Raw genomic sequence first — 17,106 nt, forward strand, 5'->3', positions numbered from 1 at the left:
TAACCGCTTTTCTTAGACTGGAACATATGCACATTTCGTGGATGTTGAGTGTAAACAGCTACACCCCCTGTGATGGGCACACAGTTCCCACTGCCTGCAGAACTTACTCTTGTATAACTTCACCCTTCACTCTTTTCCTTTAACTACTGTCATATGCAAATGAAACAGAACCATCAATTCTCAAGTGCCACTTTGCTTACTCTGCCCTGGTTTCTGTCACATGGTTGATTGACTACAGATGAAGAATGTCTAGAACAGACAAATAACTCATCAGAATTGTGCATCCATAATTAAAATAATGTTCCTGTCAACATATACTGAAGTCAAGATCAAAGAACATATGTTATTGGAGAAGAAAGAACAATAAATAATTCTGCTCTAGTCCTTAACATGTTTACAACTTGTGAATGTTAAGAGGAAGTATTTAAGATTCCTTTTATTCTAATTGACTCAGTAGCTTTCACTTCCCCAATGAAGAAATACTTCAAAATTAAAGGTCAGAGAAGTTACCAGTGACTACTACAGCTAAGTGAATATTACCTGTAATATACTCAAGATACAGTAACTCTGATTTACATACCATCCATTAACTCTATGAGTCAATATTATACATAAGTATAACTTTAAGTAACATCACAATGAATTTCCAATAATAGAAAATACAGAAAAATTAATGTAGAAAACACATCTGCTTTACTATAAACACTCTACATAAGATCTCAAGTGAACAATACAAGTACCAACTCCCACCTGAATCACTGTGTGTTTTACTTATATTGTTGCTCAGAAACACACTACGTCCCAAACATTTTTCCTTTAGACATCTTAATATAAGTATTATACTTGTAATTTACTTGCTTTTAGAATGATTAGAGAAACACTTTGACTAACAGTCAATCACGTTCTCTAGAACATGGCATATGTGATGTATCCATGTGCATGTTCCCAGGGCTGGGTCTATGCATGTCAGAGATCCATGCTGACTGTCTCCCTTTATTTGCTTTCCACCTCCGTTTTAGACATAGAGTTCCTCAGTAAGCCAGGAGCTCACCATTTTGGTAAAGTTCCTAATCTGCAAGTCCTAGGGATCTTCCCGTATCTAAACCTTCCCCTACAGACATGTGCCAGGCTATAGGAATCTAGGAGGCCAAACTCAGGTTCTCATGCTTGTGCAGAAACACTTTCCAACTGAGACAGCTACCAGGCCATAGCCAAGCACTTTCTATCTTCTCACATATACAATATATATGGAAGGCTCCAGGACACAAGTATACTCATAGGGATCCCACTTTGGAACACATTTCATATTTTTCCCATGTTTCTAAGTGAATGTGTGTTTTATCCTTATTAGTTACTTGTAATTTATATCATCTTTCTATATTTTATGCTTTTGGCATTTACCATGGATATTTTTTATTATTGACAGTTATGTGAAATAATTAGATCAGAATAATAGATTTAAGAGTAGGTTACAACTTTATTAAACATTTTCATATTTCAAAAAATTTAATAATAACTTTTTGTTGAAAGTAAGTGAAAGAGTAAATGAAGATTAAATGCTCCAATGTGAAAGAGAGCTCTGCTTTGGTATTTTGTAATGAATGAGGGAGAAGACTTTGGTGCCTTAAAATCTCACAGCTTTGCTATGAAAGATCTAGAGAATTGTATAGTAAATCACAAAATACTCATAACTGGACTTAGAGCATCATAACTGGACTTCTACCACCACCATACACTAGACAGCTCACTGCCTTTTATTTGCAAGGTATAATGACATATCACACCATTTAAAGGGCATCATTTGGTCATAATGACTATTAAGTGAGGTTAACTAGTTCAAAGCTTAGCAAAGTACTGCACAAATTCCACTTGCAAATAAAAATACCTTCAAAATTAAGCAAATGTGATCACTGAGGGAACATAGCAGCATCTGAAACAAAACTTAGTTCTGGAGGAATTCCATCTTTTCCAGAGACGAATATGGTTTAATCTCAATGCAGAATCATTGGTATAACACTGCTTAACCATAACTAGAAATAAGGGATGTCTGCTAAAGGATGCTTTCTGAAGGACTGTTATAAACCCATTTATATGATATTACCTTGTTTGTCCCCCTATATACTCCCAGTCTCCATTCTACTTCCCCAGTAAGAAAATTAAGGGTTTTCACAATCTGATAGAGGCCACACTTAGTTAAGCAATACTGTGCAGGGAATCAAGGCAAGGACACCTGTTTCAGGAGCCTAATCACTTCATCCCAAGACTTCACTATAACACGATAATTTATCAATGTCAGGTCATAGCCTAGGTAAAGGTTCACATGAGCCTCTGGTCACTTATTAACGGACACATTTTTGTTAAACTGATATGCTTAAACTGTAAGTTTTGAAATAAAAGAAGTATGAGAGTCAATGGATATGCTGTTCAAACACTCAGTTTCTTCACAGGATGATGGACAGCTCATCTCTACAATCTGTGGCATGACAGCAAGAGCATTTCATCCTAAAATCTGTGCCTTAAATCTAGAGCAGTGGTTCTCAACCTGTGGGTCGTAACCCCTTTGGGGACTCACATAGCAGATAGCCTGCATATCAGATATTTAAATTATGATTCATAACATCAGCAAAATTACAGTTATAAAGTAGCAATGAAAATAATTTTATGGTTGGGGGTCACCACAACAAGAGAAACTGTATTCAAGGGTCACAGCATTAGGAAAGTTGAGAACCACTGATCTAGAGTATCATACACATTGCTCCTAAGTCAGCAAACATTTTACTTAATGCTACCAACTTTCAAACAACCCAAGCCAGAAAGGCTCATGAGACAGCTCTAAGGTTAAGAGCACTTGTTGCTCTAGCAGAAAACCAGGGTTCAGTCTGTAACACTCACATGGTGGTTCACACCTGCCTGTAACTCTCGTCCTTTTCTGGCCTCCACGGGCACCAGGCACAGCTGTGGCATATAAAACATGCATGCTGGCAAAACATTTCATACACATGAAATAAAAATAACTCTGAAATAAGAATGGTTCACGTCAGAGTGTTAGAGTCAATGACTACTGTTCCCTAAGTGTCCATTTCTGTTAGGCTTCAGATACATGGTGATGTGGTGAGAGTCCACCTGTTTAGTCAGGAGACTCAGAATCTAGCATTTGTTTTATTTTCTCTGGAGTGGGTGAGATGGTTCAGCAAGTACAGGCATTTTCTTCAAGCCTACAGATCTGCAGCAGACACATCTGTAATCCCAGCACCTCTGTGACAAAATGGGAGGTGGATCTAGGAGCATGGCCAGGAAGCTCTCCAGAGGGCCAGACTGGAGTATTCAGCAGGCACAAGTAAGAGGGACCAGGCCTCAGCAAGGTGGGGAAGAGGTCAGATTCCTCAGAGGTTCCTCTGTCCCTCTCCTGCCCCCTCTCAGGCCCACACAAGCCCAGCCATGCCCGCTCCACTATTCTAGCTCAGAAAGTCACTACATTTCTGGCCAAATTTTATTCTACCACACTAACTCAAAAAAGATGCAACAGAAGCTAAAGTTTGAGGCATCCATTTTTAATCACTCTTAAAGGCAAATATTATTTTACTTTTTTGTTAAAAAGTTTCTGAAAGGGTAGAAATTCGAATACTTTTGTAAAAGAAGTCAGAATAATATGTGTTTCTTACTAAGATATAAGCAGTGAGCTCAATTCTCACCTCTCCCTACAATGCTCTCTTTAATCATATGGTATTAAAGCCACACTCACAGATTTTCATGTATTCACACTTTTCTAAATTACCATTTTGAACACTGCGAAGTCTCTCCTTCAAAACTGAAGAAAAACACAGGAAAAAAAATTAAAGAAGTTTTTTTTTTAATTAAATGAAAGTTCTTGGTAGCAATTCAAAATATAGCTGCCTAGAATTGACAGAGATAGTCATTTTCTTTGAGAGAGTTACACTCAGTTTGCTGTCTGTGCCATCTGAAAGCCCAGAAGCCATTTGACAGACTCTTTGTAAAAACAGTGGTGCAATTCCTTACTTCACACCCTATGCATTAGGGGTGTTTTATAGACTGTGCACAAAGGAGGATGTGCCGCTTAGGACTGTGAGAACAAATATTTTCTTAGCATCTTACTGACATGCGAAAGTGAGAGGGGACTCTGCAAGCTTTACTGACCAAGGGTGGAACAGAGAAGCCCCACCCAGGGTAGTGTTGCTTCAAAGGCATTGGAAAGCTGATTATTTAACTTATTTGGTATTCTGTATAAACTTTTCCATGGTTATTCAATTTATTACATAACACAGATGTTTCAGAAAATGAAAAGAAAAAAGTCTGACACCTCTTTGGGGGCATGACTAATGGGCCATTATGACAGCAATTAACGAGCAGCCACTGACAGCCGAAAGAGCTACCACTACTGTGCCTTTCTTAGGTTTATTGGTAATTACATCAAATTTAAGTCTCTAATGAATTTCAATTAAACCAAAATAGGGCATCGGACAAAAGACAATTTTGGTGGAGAATGACTTGCTAACAATGCACTTTCTTAAACACATTATTATATACTGAGTGTCCAGGTTCAATGTTGCCTGTTGGACTCTGCATTTCCCTAAAATCATTTTCATATCGGCACACCCAACCAAAGAACTGTAAAGTAAGAGGAAACTCTCTAATGCCCACAATTTAACCTGCAGAAAAAGCTGACAGCCATTTCAGGTAAATATTAGCAGCAATCCCATCTATAAAACTTTCAGGAGTAATTTTAAAGTAGAAACTGTATCTGAACTTTCTTTTAGCTTGGATATTGGGATAGAGATACCAGTTGCTCAACAGATAGTTCTAAAAAAAAAAAAAAGAACAGTCTCAAGGTCATGGGGCACGAACGTTGAAGTGTCCAGGTTTGCTTCTATCAAAGGGTATTGTTATTGGGTAACCACAGCAGTAGATTTTTGCTGTGCATGATTTACCTTAAAAGCTTAACTTTTTCTCTGACAGTAAAAGTGGACAATCCCATGAAATAGAACCAACAGCTTTAAAGGAAAAAAATGATTCTATGCTTTATCATTTTGGAACACAAGCAAAGTAAAAAGACAGAGACATCTGTTACAACCTGCCTTTCAGCAAAAGCCCCAACTCCCAGAAATTCCTCCCTAAATCTGTACCTTTAGATCCAAGGTTTGACAATATATTAAAGAACGAAAGAAGTGTTCTATAGCTGTGTTCTGTTCATGCACATACACTCAGCTAAATCCAATGACCCTCAAACTGAGGTTCCAGACAGGAGGTTGTTGGAATACTCAATGTTCTTCAACTATGTTTTAATTGAATTAAGTTTATAAGACTTGTTCTTAAGAAGGGAGGCATTTTTAATAAGGATCACAAAATATTGTTGTCCATACACTCACTAGAAAGCTTTGCACACAGATGTCCTGCTCAGCAGGAGCACATTACATCACATCTGTATGTAAATGTAGAAATGCCCCTAACCCAGAAGTAGAAAGGTTGAGTGTGTGTGTTTTACTAGTGAGACCCCTCTGGGACACAGGGATTGCAGAATGTCACTTTAGGAACTCCAGGCCTTGTCCTAATGACAAGTTATTTAAGAACAAGAAAAAGTGTGTCAGACATCACTGCAAATAATTCTTGCGAGGACACGGTATGTAGAAGCCAGGTATCGTGGCCGTCCAGGAATCGTGGCCGTCCGTGCTGGCAGTCCAGCCAGCAGCGGAGGTCAATAATGAGGTTCAAGGGCTACTGCACAGAACACATGGATCCGTGGCTACAAGCTTTAACTCTCATTCTCAGGGGGGAAGCAAGTAAAGGTCTCTGAAAGATCAGTGTCTTCTCAGGAAGAACTGTCCTGAATAAGCACTCCAGGAGGTTTCTCGCAGATGACCTATAGCACCATCCAGTTAGAACAATCTCATGCTATCCTGCTTTCCTTCACAGTATCTAACAGAAAACCACGTATTGGATCACCACCAACATGCAGGATTCTAACATCAATGATCCATCGTCTAGATGGCAAATGGGTATATGTGGAAATGTTTACAACCTAACCAGGAAAAAGTTCATAAAGAGTAATACAAATTGAACCAGAATACTTATTAAAACATTTTTTCATGAGAAGATATCAAAATTAATACTGAAATAAAAACTTTGCCCATTTTTCCTTAGTCTCTATGCAAAAATCCAACAATCAGTTTAGGGTAACAGTACTCACTGACGGTAAGTATAATTTAATGGGTCTCTTATTTCAACTTTGTGAATACCTTTGAAACGGTTACTTTTTAAAACTTTACTTAATAAGTTACTAATTTATTAGTACTTTCTCATATAACTTCTGCTAATTCCCCTGACCCTGTTTGCAATGCTTGATCGTGTATGCACTTCCTCAATTTCTGAAAGTAAAACTGAGAAGTAAGCATTAAAAGGAGAACAGCAAAGGTTAATCATTTATATTACTGGACATAGCTACATAGAAGGTCACTAACATCAATATGAAAACGTATGCAAGGCATCTGGGAACTGATTAGCAGCGGGAAAGAGGAAGTGCGGACACCCTTTGGAGAATGTTTGGTAATATACAGAAAAGTCGTGGTGATGAGAAAGGGCAGAGCATTAACAATATATAAGAAGCTAGAAATAATCTCATGCCCTTGTACACAACAGACTGAAACAAAGCTTTACAGAAAGTGGGAAAAAAAATTATCAGGTGTCCTGTAAGAACTATATAGAATAAACACACTGTTTCCCGTTTTATACTCAGGCATAGTTTTAAAAACCCACCTACAATTGGGCTACAATGTAACTGGCATTTGTAAAGTGCATTAAACAGTAGTTTTCAACCACCTACCCACCTACCTCCCCCATAGCAAGCACAGCAGTAGGTCAAACACACGTCATAATGTATAACATGGCTATAGTACAAGTTTCAGGACTGGAGCCCAGAGAGAACCAGCTGGAACACACAGCCCCGAAAGAGGCAGAGAGGGCCCAGTGTACACTAGCCTAATTTATGCATTCCATTTGAAAATAAATAAATAAATAAATAAACAAATAAATAAAGCCTTTATTTTCTATCAAGAACACGTAAGAACCATTATTATTATTATTATTATTATTATTATTATTATTATTATTTTGAGAACCATTATTATTAGACTGTATGTTTAGTGTGGGAAAGGACACAACTTGGCTCCTTCTTGGTTCAATACTTGTCCTGCAATCCTGAATGGGTGTCGGGTGAAGCAGCTCTAAATACTCCTTCACAGGCAGTCAGTGGGGAGGTGAAAAGTCAACAGCACTTTGTACCAGCTCATCAGAAATGCGCCAAGGTGCAGCTGGATGGAGCTGAGTTCCACCGGCATATGGAAACTGATCACAAGGCACTTTGGAGAAGGCCTTGCTAAGTGTACAGAATCACTGCTGCTAGCATAACCAGCAATCGAGTGCCCATCTGCTGGGAGTGATTCTTGCTCATGCCACATCAAGTCCCTCCCTTCCTCCAGCAACTGCCTGCGCTGTGCAGATTCATCATCAAAATGAACAGGTTGCAAGAGAAGAGGGCAAGGATATCAAGAAAACATAAGGCAACATATAAACCAAAAGCACATTGAAGGAGACAGGAATAGAGATGCGGACAAATTTTCTGAGGTGACAATGACGCCTGTGAGCTCACAGAGGGCCATGGAAACCCGAATCAACTGTATTTCAATTCTCGTTCTTCCTCTTTTTCTTTCCTACATCTAAAGTCTCTTCAGGGAGGGCAGGTCCCTTTTAAAGACTATGAGATTGTGACAATTCATGTGCCAATCCATGAGTTCAACTGGGGACATCACCCTCTGAGACAGCTTGTCTCTTTTCATGAACTCGCTGGGCCATCTTCCCTCACATCAGAAGTTCAAGGTTGGAAAGAACAGGTCAAAGAGTGACAGGGCCAAGGTTTAAAAATTAAATGTTTTGCTTTTCAAATGACATCAACCTATTGCTGGTTTTCATAGTGCTTCATTAAATAGCAAACTGCAAGATAGCTTGATCAAAATAGTCTCTCAAATAGTTAAAACTGGAATTCTGTTAAAAGACCCATTTTAAATCCCCAACTTTTGCAACAGTTAAAGATCTACAAAAGAGTCATCAGGGAAAAAGCTTTTTTGGTGGCCTTATTCTAAAACATTAAATCATTTTGTATTTAGTGACTGCCTAACCATGAACAAGAAGGAAGCTAGTCTTTGAAAGTTTCTCAGAATTGGAAATTTGCCTGTTTGGGTAGAAACTGCTTCTGACACATGTTTCTCTGACTTCCCAGTTTTGGTCTTACACAGCAACTATCATGGACACATGTGAGACACAAATTGTATCTCAAGAGAAAAGAAATTTGATTGACAGCGGCATCATAAGATTTATCTAGTGTAGTTCACTGTGCTCCAAAATCTTTGCATGAGCACAATCTGAGGCAGGCCAAATTAATATTTGTGTCATCATAAAACTAATGGGGTGACAGAAGCAAAACCACTTACAACCAACAGCAACTTAAGTTACACATGTGAAAAAAGTACAAAACAGCAAAATATCAACTCCTATACTATATACATATACATATACATATATGCACACATGTATATATATTACATTACTATTTTAGAACAGTTCTAAGTATTACTTCCTGAATCAAAAGATGTAGAACCCAGAGAGGGAATTGCAAGTGGGGTACAGAAAAGCGCCCCTGCTGCCGCAGAAATCTTGGCTGTACCTGCCACGCAGTAAGGCACGAGGTGCACATCAGATGTCCACAAGGCTCAATCTTGACGTCTTTGTCGTTCTCTGCACAGATTTTACAGAGCTGAAAGGTGGAGCCCATTTCACAATACAGCTCATACTGTTCCTGGAATACAGGGGAAGGGGGCCGATGTTAATGGCTTTCTAGCATAAAGGGTTAATATCGAATTTCCTCAAGTATAATGACTTACAGTAAGTTTCCCACACTTGAACTTGTCAGAATTATGTTACCATTTAAGGACACGTTTTAAGTTGATAGTCACAATTTGGTCTATAAAATCAATTTTTAAGACATCTGAGATCTTGGCATCAATTTTATGAATGTTTCCTTTTTTAAATACTCTGGGTTATTTAATGTTTTATTCCATTACTTTAAGAACAGACTTGCTTCAACAGCCACAGGGACTCCAAAGACAATATCTACAGTTTTAGAATGGCAATATAAATGACTTGGTCTTTTTTGTTTTCTTTTTTCTTTTTGTAAATGTCACACACTCATTTCACCGCACTGTCTCATTGGAAAAGTGCTGTCTGGACATTACATTTTATTTCTTAGACATCTTGGGATTAAAGATCAGCAGTCTTTGTCACTGTGCAGGCTGCCACACTTGCTAGAGCCCACGAGACCAAGCATAGCATGAAGGGAAGAGAAACAAGTTGAGTCACAGTGCGTTTCAGTTCTTTGCCTCAAATTCAAGAGTAAATCCCCAAATCCAAAGTAAATGGAAAGTAATTATCTTCCCAACTCAAAACTGGCTGAGTCAAATTTAGAATGTTTGGAACTCTGCCTCAGTGAACAAATACTGACAAATTCTGTTTGATAAAGAAAAGACAGCCTCGTAAATGTAAAATAGAATTGCATATTCAAGAGTGGTTTATGAGAGCTGCAAAGAAAAGAAAATGAAAGTCTGTGAAAATTAAGTCATGTTTTAGTGAAGTAAATGCCTATGAAATCCCAATGCATGAGTAGAATAAATAAATGGCCATGTTTATTCTGTGACTACTAAAACACCGTAATGTTCAATTTGTGTATAGATACACACACATACATAAGTGCATGCATAGATTCATACAAATCTCATCCATTTTGATATTTGTCGGGTACATGATACTTAGTAAACTAAAGACAAGAGCAAGAAAACAAAACAATGGAAAGGAATTATTACCAAAATAATCCAAAATAAGTTAGAAATGGTTGAAAATTCTGAACTAGTAGAAAAACACTGAGACTGTCCAAGTTAGTCTGCAGTTATAATATGCTCAAGTCATAGATAAGGAATTTATTGCATTTCAAGGGGGTAAGATGACTTTATGTGAAACTTAAGGGATCATGCTACTCTTGAAAATTTATGTATAGTTTCATTAATTTGTTTTTGTAGTACTGGGTTCAAAATAAAAAGCTCGAACATGTTAGGAAGGTGTTATGCCAAATGAGGTACATCCTCAGCCCAAGCTTCATTTTTAAAAAATGGACTCAGAAAGAAGAACAATTTCTCATTAGCGTACTATACATATTAGAAAATACAATGTAAAACTGCTACATAATGCTAAAGATGGTAGTATTATGTTACATTTTAAATGCCTTCCACAAAGTGTACATATACATGATGTGTATCTCTCACATCTCAGCACACCAAGCCTATGTGTACTGAAACCAATAAACATTTTCTTACAGCCTTTGAACTTCACTGTTTCTCAAAGTATGAACACATTTAAATCATGAAACATTATAAAAACAGACACAGCAAGACCATGTTCAAGTCCCGCTTCATGCTCTCTTCAACTCCTCAACAATTCCTCAGTTAAACACATCTCTGGTTTGACAACTTTGGGAATACATACTCATATATTCTTATATGGCAGACTGTTTTTAAAAAGTGGCCTTACATGATGTAAGTTTGAAAGGTGAAATACTATACACTAAAGTTCAGAATCGATGGAGATTTGTACAGGACGAGAGGCAGAAGTTCCTAGTGAACATCCAGGGCTCCTGCCCTTCTGTTGTTCACGTCGCACAACCACTGTGAGCAGCTATGGGTGATTTCATCCACTACTGAATGTTTTATTATTTTGTGTTCTGTTGCTTTGTGGGAAATGGTACAGTAGGCACCCTGGTGTGCAGATCCTCCTGTGCACAGGAAAGTGGTGACACATGGTGTTTATTGCCAAAAGATGTTTTCATTTAGAGTTTTGTCTCTACTGAAAAGTACATTAAGAGTTTTCCAAGTTCTCACTCGGAGTCCATGAGACTGTCAAACTGGATTTATAAAATTGTAAGTGTAATTTTCAGTGAATTCTTTAGTCCTCATTTAACTTTAAAAACCTTAATATAAAACTGATCACTTCTTATCCTTTTTTGTTTTAATTCGGGTTTTCTCCTTACATCTATGCAGCTACATCTGGTTTATCTATCTCTAGATAAGTACCAATATTAGATAAGCAAGCATTATCATTAACAACAAAACTTTTATCTAACATAGATCATAAAATTTCTTTGAATTCTCAGAATTCCTGACATTATTATGTTAAATATTTGAATGTGCTTTCGAGTATATTGTAGGTAGAAGTTCAGATTTATTTCAGAGGTATTATAGTTTTGTATTAATTAAATTTCCAAAAGTATTCTTACCTGTGTAACTTTTATATGATCATGAGGTGTAGGTTCACATAATCCGGTTAAATCAGGGTTATAACTTCGTCCATCAGGATAAAGATAACTGAATTTAAATGAAAATTTTATCATTTTAAATATATGTTTTTACTGCAATTAAGTCTACTCAGGTTCTTCTATATTTAGACTCATGCTTTTATTTGTACTTTTTGTAAATTACCCATATATTCTTGCACTGTTTTCATCATAAAAAATGCTAATATAAACTCGTCTATTCTATAATCATTTTCAAATAAAAATCTGTTAGTATATATTCTTCATAAAGATAAAAAGTTAATTCTGTGGTGAGCTATATCCCATTCTAAAAGCAGCTGAATATATTTCTACTTGCAGATTATTATATACTTTATTGAAAGCATCATAACTGTATCATTAATGTCATGTTGAAAGTCACATGGAGAGAAAAAACAGAATTAAGCCATAACTATGTCCTAAATAATCAAGCTCTTCCGTGGTGGCCTTTTTCACAGTCTCTCAGTCTTTCTTTCAGAATCTTTCCACTCCTGCTAATATGCACACATGTGCATAATGCACAGATGTGCACACTATAAAATATGCATATGTATGTTACAAAACCTGGAAAATATGATAATCCCATATTTTATGGACTCCAATAAAGTCACACACACAGGCTTGCAGATACAGGCTTTCTTCTCAGAATAGAACATTGAGCAAAAGTTATAATAAGGGATCTTCTTGCAGTGTTCAAAACAGTGCTTAACCATTATTCAAAAATAGACTGAATATCAAGTTTATTGTCAGCAATGTCATTTTTACTAAAACATGACTATCATGTTGCTGCTGGTATAATTCAATAAAAGTGATTAAAATCTATTATAGAGCTTAATACAAATTTAAAAATACATAGTAGTGACTATTTTAATGAACAAGTCTGCAAAATATTTTTGATGACATAATAAAAACATTCATCTTCAAATGAAGTATCTAGACACATTAGAGTAATCAATACTGGAATCATGCTAGACAAACACACAACTAGAATTACAGGACTGAATATTCTTACACAGTAATAGATCAGTTACAGCTTTCTTTGACTTAGGAAGGAAAGCGAATGGACTCATCAGAACAGGACACAAACTTAGTGTTTCCATGGGGCAACTGAATCTTACAAATATTAAACTAGGAATACCAAGCAAAAGTGGTTACCTTTCTATCATGAAATGGCTATTAAAATTAATGTTATGCAATACTGAAATCATCAAACTACATACAAATTGTAGGAAGAGGTCCAAGTTGGAAAATTACAGAAACGAAAATGAAGATCCAGAGGAAGCTTACAAGGTTCTACTCAACCCATCAAGTAGCATCTCAGTGATTTGGTTCTCAGCACAGCCAGAAGGCTACATAAGCTACTGACCATGTCAATGAGGAAAAATGGCATCTTGGCCATTATCAGCATACAACTGTCATCTATGTCATACAGTACTGGTTCAGCTGTAAGAGAAAAACATCCAGCTTTGATGATAATTAGACCAGATGCTATCCTTTGGTGTAAGAAAATCCTCCCAAATTAATATTATGTTTACTTTATCCGAGGCTACTGTGGGAGTTAGATTCAACCTGCCAATTGGTTTGAGGATACATCTGAGTGCATATGCATTTGTGTGTGTGTTTGTCTACATATTAAAAGTTAATTTTCTAAGGAGTTCAAGGGGTTTGTTATCCTTCAGGAAAAATTCCTAGTTGTTACTGGATCATTTCTTTTGCTTGGCTTTTGAAAAAAATAGAAGCACAAAATACAAGGAAAGAACAAAACAAAACACAGTAACAAATGAACAAAACAAAAACCACTCACACTAGTCTATGCATAGTTTTGCCACCTTATACCTTGTTTTAGGTTTTAAAAAGCCTACATCATGGTAAATCAAAAGGTTCACATAGTAATGTTTAATGTACTAGAAGTAAAACATAAAAGAAGAGCAAATTACGATAATCTGAAGATCAAGAGAAGTGCATATGTGTTACCACAACCTGCCTCACATTTCCCATATAACTGCTTTCTTGAAGCTGTGTATCCGTAAAAATAACAGTAATGCATTCTTGATGGGACAGGAAGATGCATCCTGTAATTGGAGAACTAAAGAGGTTGAGGCAGGTAGATGGAGAGTTAAAGACCAGCTTGGGCTGCACAGTGAGTGTAAAGGACAGGATGGAAAACACACTGAGGATCAGTCTCAACTAGCCAAACAGAAAACACTAACAGTAACAAAAGCATTGATTTTCTTCACATAGTTAACATCTCCTTCTTCCTTTTATTTGTGAAAACCGTCGTGTTCTTCCTTCCTTTCTCCACCCTGTTCATTTTTGTGGTTTAGTAATTACTGTAGAAAAGGTAGCACTGAAACCATCTGCTCTCCACTAACTCTGGTGGACTACCTCGGCCAGGCTTCCAACACAGCCTTCCTACAAGCTGGGTCACAGGACTCTGGGGTGCTGCACAAGGGGAAGAGAGAAAGAAAGGGGCAGAGAGGGGTGGTGCTGAGAATACAAGAGGGGAAGACAACAGGAGATGATTCAAACTCCTAAAAACCGGGTGTACCGACCAGGACGGCCTGACACGTTGTCCACACTGTGGGGCTGGGAACATTCTAGGAGGAAAACTTAGTTATAATCAAAATTTAATAAACAACACCTTGGCATGAACTGAGTTTAGCTATCAACATGGGAGTCTGAAATTTGGATTCATTACTAAGGTGAATAAAAAGACATACATATAAAAAGGGAAGTGAACAGGTAGAAGATTAAAAAGGAGAAAAAAAAAGTCTAGTACTCAGAACAAAAAGTAATGTACAATTTCATTTTACTTGAAATGACAGCAATGAATTACTCTAAAGTAGCAACAGCACATGCACATATTTTAAAAGTACTTCTGTGTTTCAGCATTTTTTTTGATGCTGAAATGTATCTGCTCCATATAATTAGGGTGCCATAAATTGATGGCTTAGGCATGAGTAACAAGAACTAAGGGAGTTCTATTTCTTAGGCTTGCAGTAAACCGCAAACTACGAGCTCATTAGCCTCACTATCTGTTCCACGCCTAGGCAGAATCTGATTTCTGAATTGGCAAGTCAAATGAACTGTCTCATACTTACAAGCCTTCCCTGCTACCGTCAATCAGGGCTTGGAATAGGGGCTTGTTATGAGGAATGGTCTGGAGGATATTCCCGTCACCAGTCACATAGCCAATGGCCCACTGTCCCAGCCGAGTGCAGCTTAACCGGAAAATGTAGCTATGAAACATAATAAAAAAAAAAGATTTTCACTCACACTCAAAAGGCATGCAAACCACTAAACAATTAGTTAATCTTTTGTCTTGAGCAGACCCGTTTAGAATTCCTGATAGAAATTTCTACCCTTTTCCTCAATTTAACTCCACTGTGCCTCACTGTTATCAATTTGTGAAAGAAATACTGATAATAATTCATGTTCATTTAAGTATCTCCAGAGTTCTATTGAAAGTAAATGAGGCTGGAAACTACCAAGAGATTTATTACCACCGTCCTTAGGGATGTGTGGGAACATGGCTGCTATGATGCAGCTGAGACATAAATCATCGTTGGAGAAGGATAAAATGAAGCAAATAGCTAAATAATTAATTTATCCACCACAGAAACTAACCCAGGAATTCAATATATTTCTTTACCATTCAGGCATTAAAATTTGGTCACAGACTTATTTAATGTTTTCTTGCAAGCATTCTGTGTGACTCATCTTTAAACAAATCTCCAAAGAGCTGAACTATATCAATTACAAACTTGATATATTCATAGCTGCTAACCCAACCTGCCAGTCAAATTTTTGTTTTCCATAGGCAGCCAATGTAATTTAAACACTGGTCATTCAAATGAGTGATCAATCTCTTAAATTAATTTCCAATAAAAGGGAATACTGACATGGCTTTAAATTTATCATCATATATTTATTCATTTCAGTACATTATCCCTCTTTAAAGGAGTGTATGCCACTCAATCTTGCAATCATGATATCAGTATCTGGACTGTACAGGCAGTCAATCAATCAGAGCAAAAATAAGTTATCTTAAGCCCACTGGATAATTAAGTTGTTACATGAATGCATAACATAAGGGGAAAAGGGTAAAAAAAGTTTCTCATATTTTAACTATTGATAAATAGAGTACACTGAAAAACTTCCTAAGCTATAGTTTAGCATACCGGATGGTTTGTCACTAAATTTAGTAGTACAATGACATTTCATTTATCAAGGAAACTGGGCTTTAAAGAAAGGAAGAATTGTTGAGAGAGCCATTCAATAGGGTATTTTCAAATTAGTCTAAACAGATTCCCCTAAGAGATCCTAATAATAGAGTATTGACTTTTAAATTATTGATATTATTAATCAGAGTAAAAAACATTTCTACTCATTTCAGACTAATGGTTATATTAGGAAAACTGTTTTCAAACAATACATAGTAATTAATTACCATCTGGAAGATCCCCTTGTTACATAAGAAATCTATATAAGGAGCAGAAAGTAACTCAGCAATTAAGGACATTTGCTGTTCTTGCAAAGGACTGGGTTTGGTTCTCAGCACACACACCAAGTGGTTTTACACCACCTATATTCCAGTCCCAGGATATGTGGTGCCCTCTCTGGCCTCTAGGGGTACTTGCATGCACATGGTGAATAAATACATACACTCAGTAAATAAATCTTTTCAAAATATCTTCCTCAAAAATTTATACAATACTTCCAAATAAAGAATAAAATGTAGAAATCTCAGAGATTGTGGGGACTATGTATTTGAGAAAACATGTAGAATTTGATATTAAACTGAAAAACACCGTTGCAAAATTGAATGGTTAATATTGTAAAGTAATTACATAATTATGGATCTTGCATATCTGTAAAATTGTCAGGTTTTAGTAAACACCTTTTCTTTTTCTCTGCACTGTCTTAGGATGGTGTTTTTAAAATCAGTCATTATAGAGGTTCAAGGCCTCCATACAAAGTTTGCTGTTATTAATAATTTGTGAGAGCACATATGGCTATTAAAAATGATTTGTTCCTCAAAGGTAAATTTTTGCTTCCATTCCATTTGTTCAACAGCTTTAAATCATTTGCTGTTGACCCCTCTCTGTGTAGCTAGTCCTGCCTCCCTTAGGAAGAAGTAAATTCTCTCTTTCAGCTTTAGTACCTTACTCTCTAAAACAGCATGATTAACATAATCAGATATATCTGTTTCATTTGCACAGGGTGGCTCATGATTAAAAGTCATTCTTGAGCTTCAAAGTCATTCAAGAGATTAACTCCTTAGATTCTCGGTTCTTTGGAGGGGTACTGAGAACCAAACACAGGACCTTATGCATACTGGGTGAACGTTCTTTCAAGGCAGGTAGCTAATGTTTGACTGGTTGCAATCCAGGTAAAGTACTACTGAAGGCACTCCAATGTCCTTGGAGTGGACTTCAATGTTTTCTTTACTGTGAAGCCAGAGAACACATATTTTCTAAGAGAAAGGGCCGGTTAGATAGTTATTTCACAAAGCAAGTAACCATCTGTTCATACAGACCTTTTCTAACCAGATCTCAAATATCCAAATCCCACCTCACATGCTATAATTACTATCCATGGATTATTATGAGGAGTTAACCTTGAATGAAGCAAAATGATTCATCTAAACTTTGGGTGATACACAA

General features: G+C 36.8%; 1 protein-coding gene across 1 annotated transcript in view; it reads right to left on the reverse strand.

The window, feature by feature from the left end:
• Cblb (Cbl proto-oncogene B) overlaps window positions 1-17,106 on the reverse strand; it is a 193,593-nt gene that overhangs the window by 66,325 nt on the left and 110,162 nt on the right. The window contains exons 7-9 of the mRNA XM_059276843.1: window positions 14,542-14,679; window positions 11,387-11,474; window positions 8,732-8,863 (exon numbers count right to left, since the gene is read on the reverse strand). Coding sequence (XP_059132826.1) covers window positions 8,732-8,863; window positions 11,387-11,474; window positions 14,542-14,679 — 358 coding nt within the window. The remainder of the gene's footprint in view (window positions 1-8,731; window positions 8,864-11,386; window positions 11,475-14,541; window positions 14,680-17,106) is intronic.

Source organism: Peromyscus eremicus, chromosome 12, assembly GCF_949786415.1.
Source record: "Peromyscus eremicus chromosome 12, PerEre_H2_v1, whole genome shotgun sequence".
Lineage (NCBI taxonomy): Eukaryota > Metazoa > Chordata > Mammalia > Rodentia > Cricetidae > Peromyscus > Peromyscus eremicus.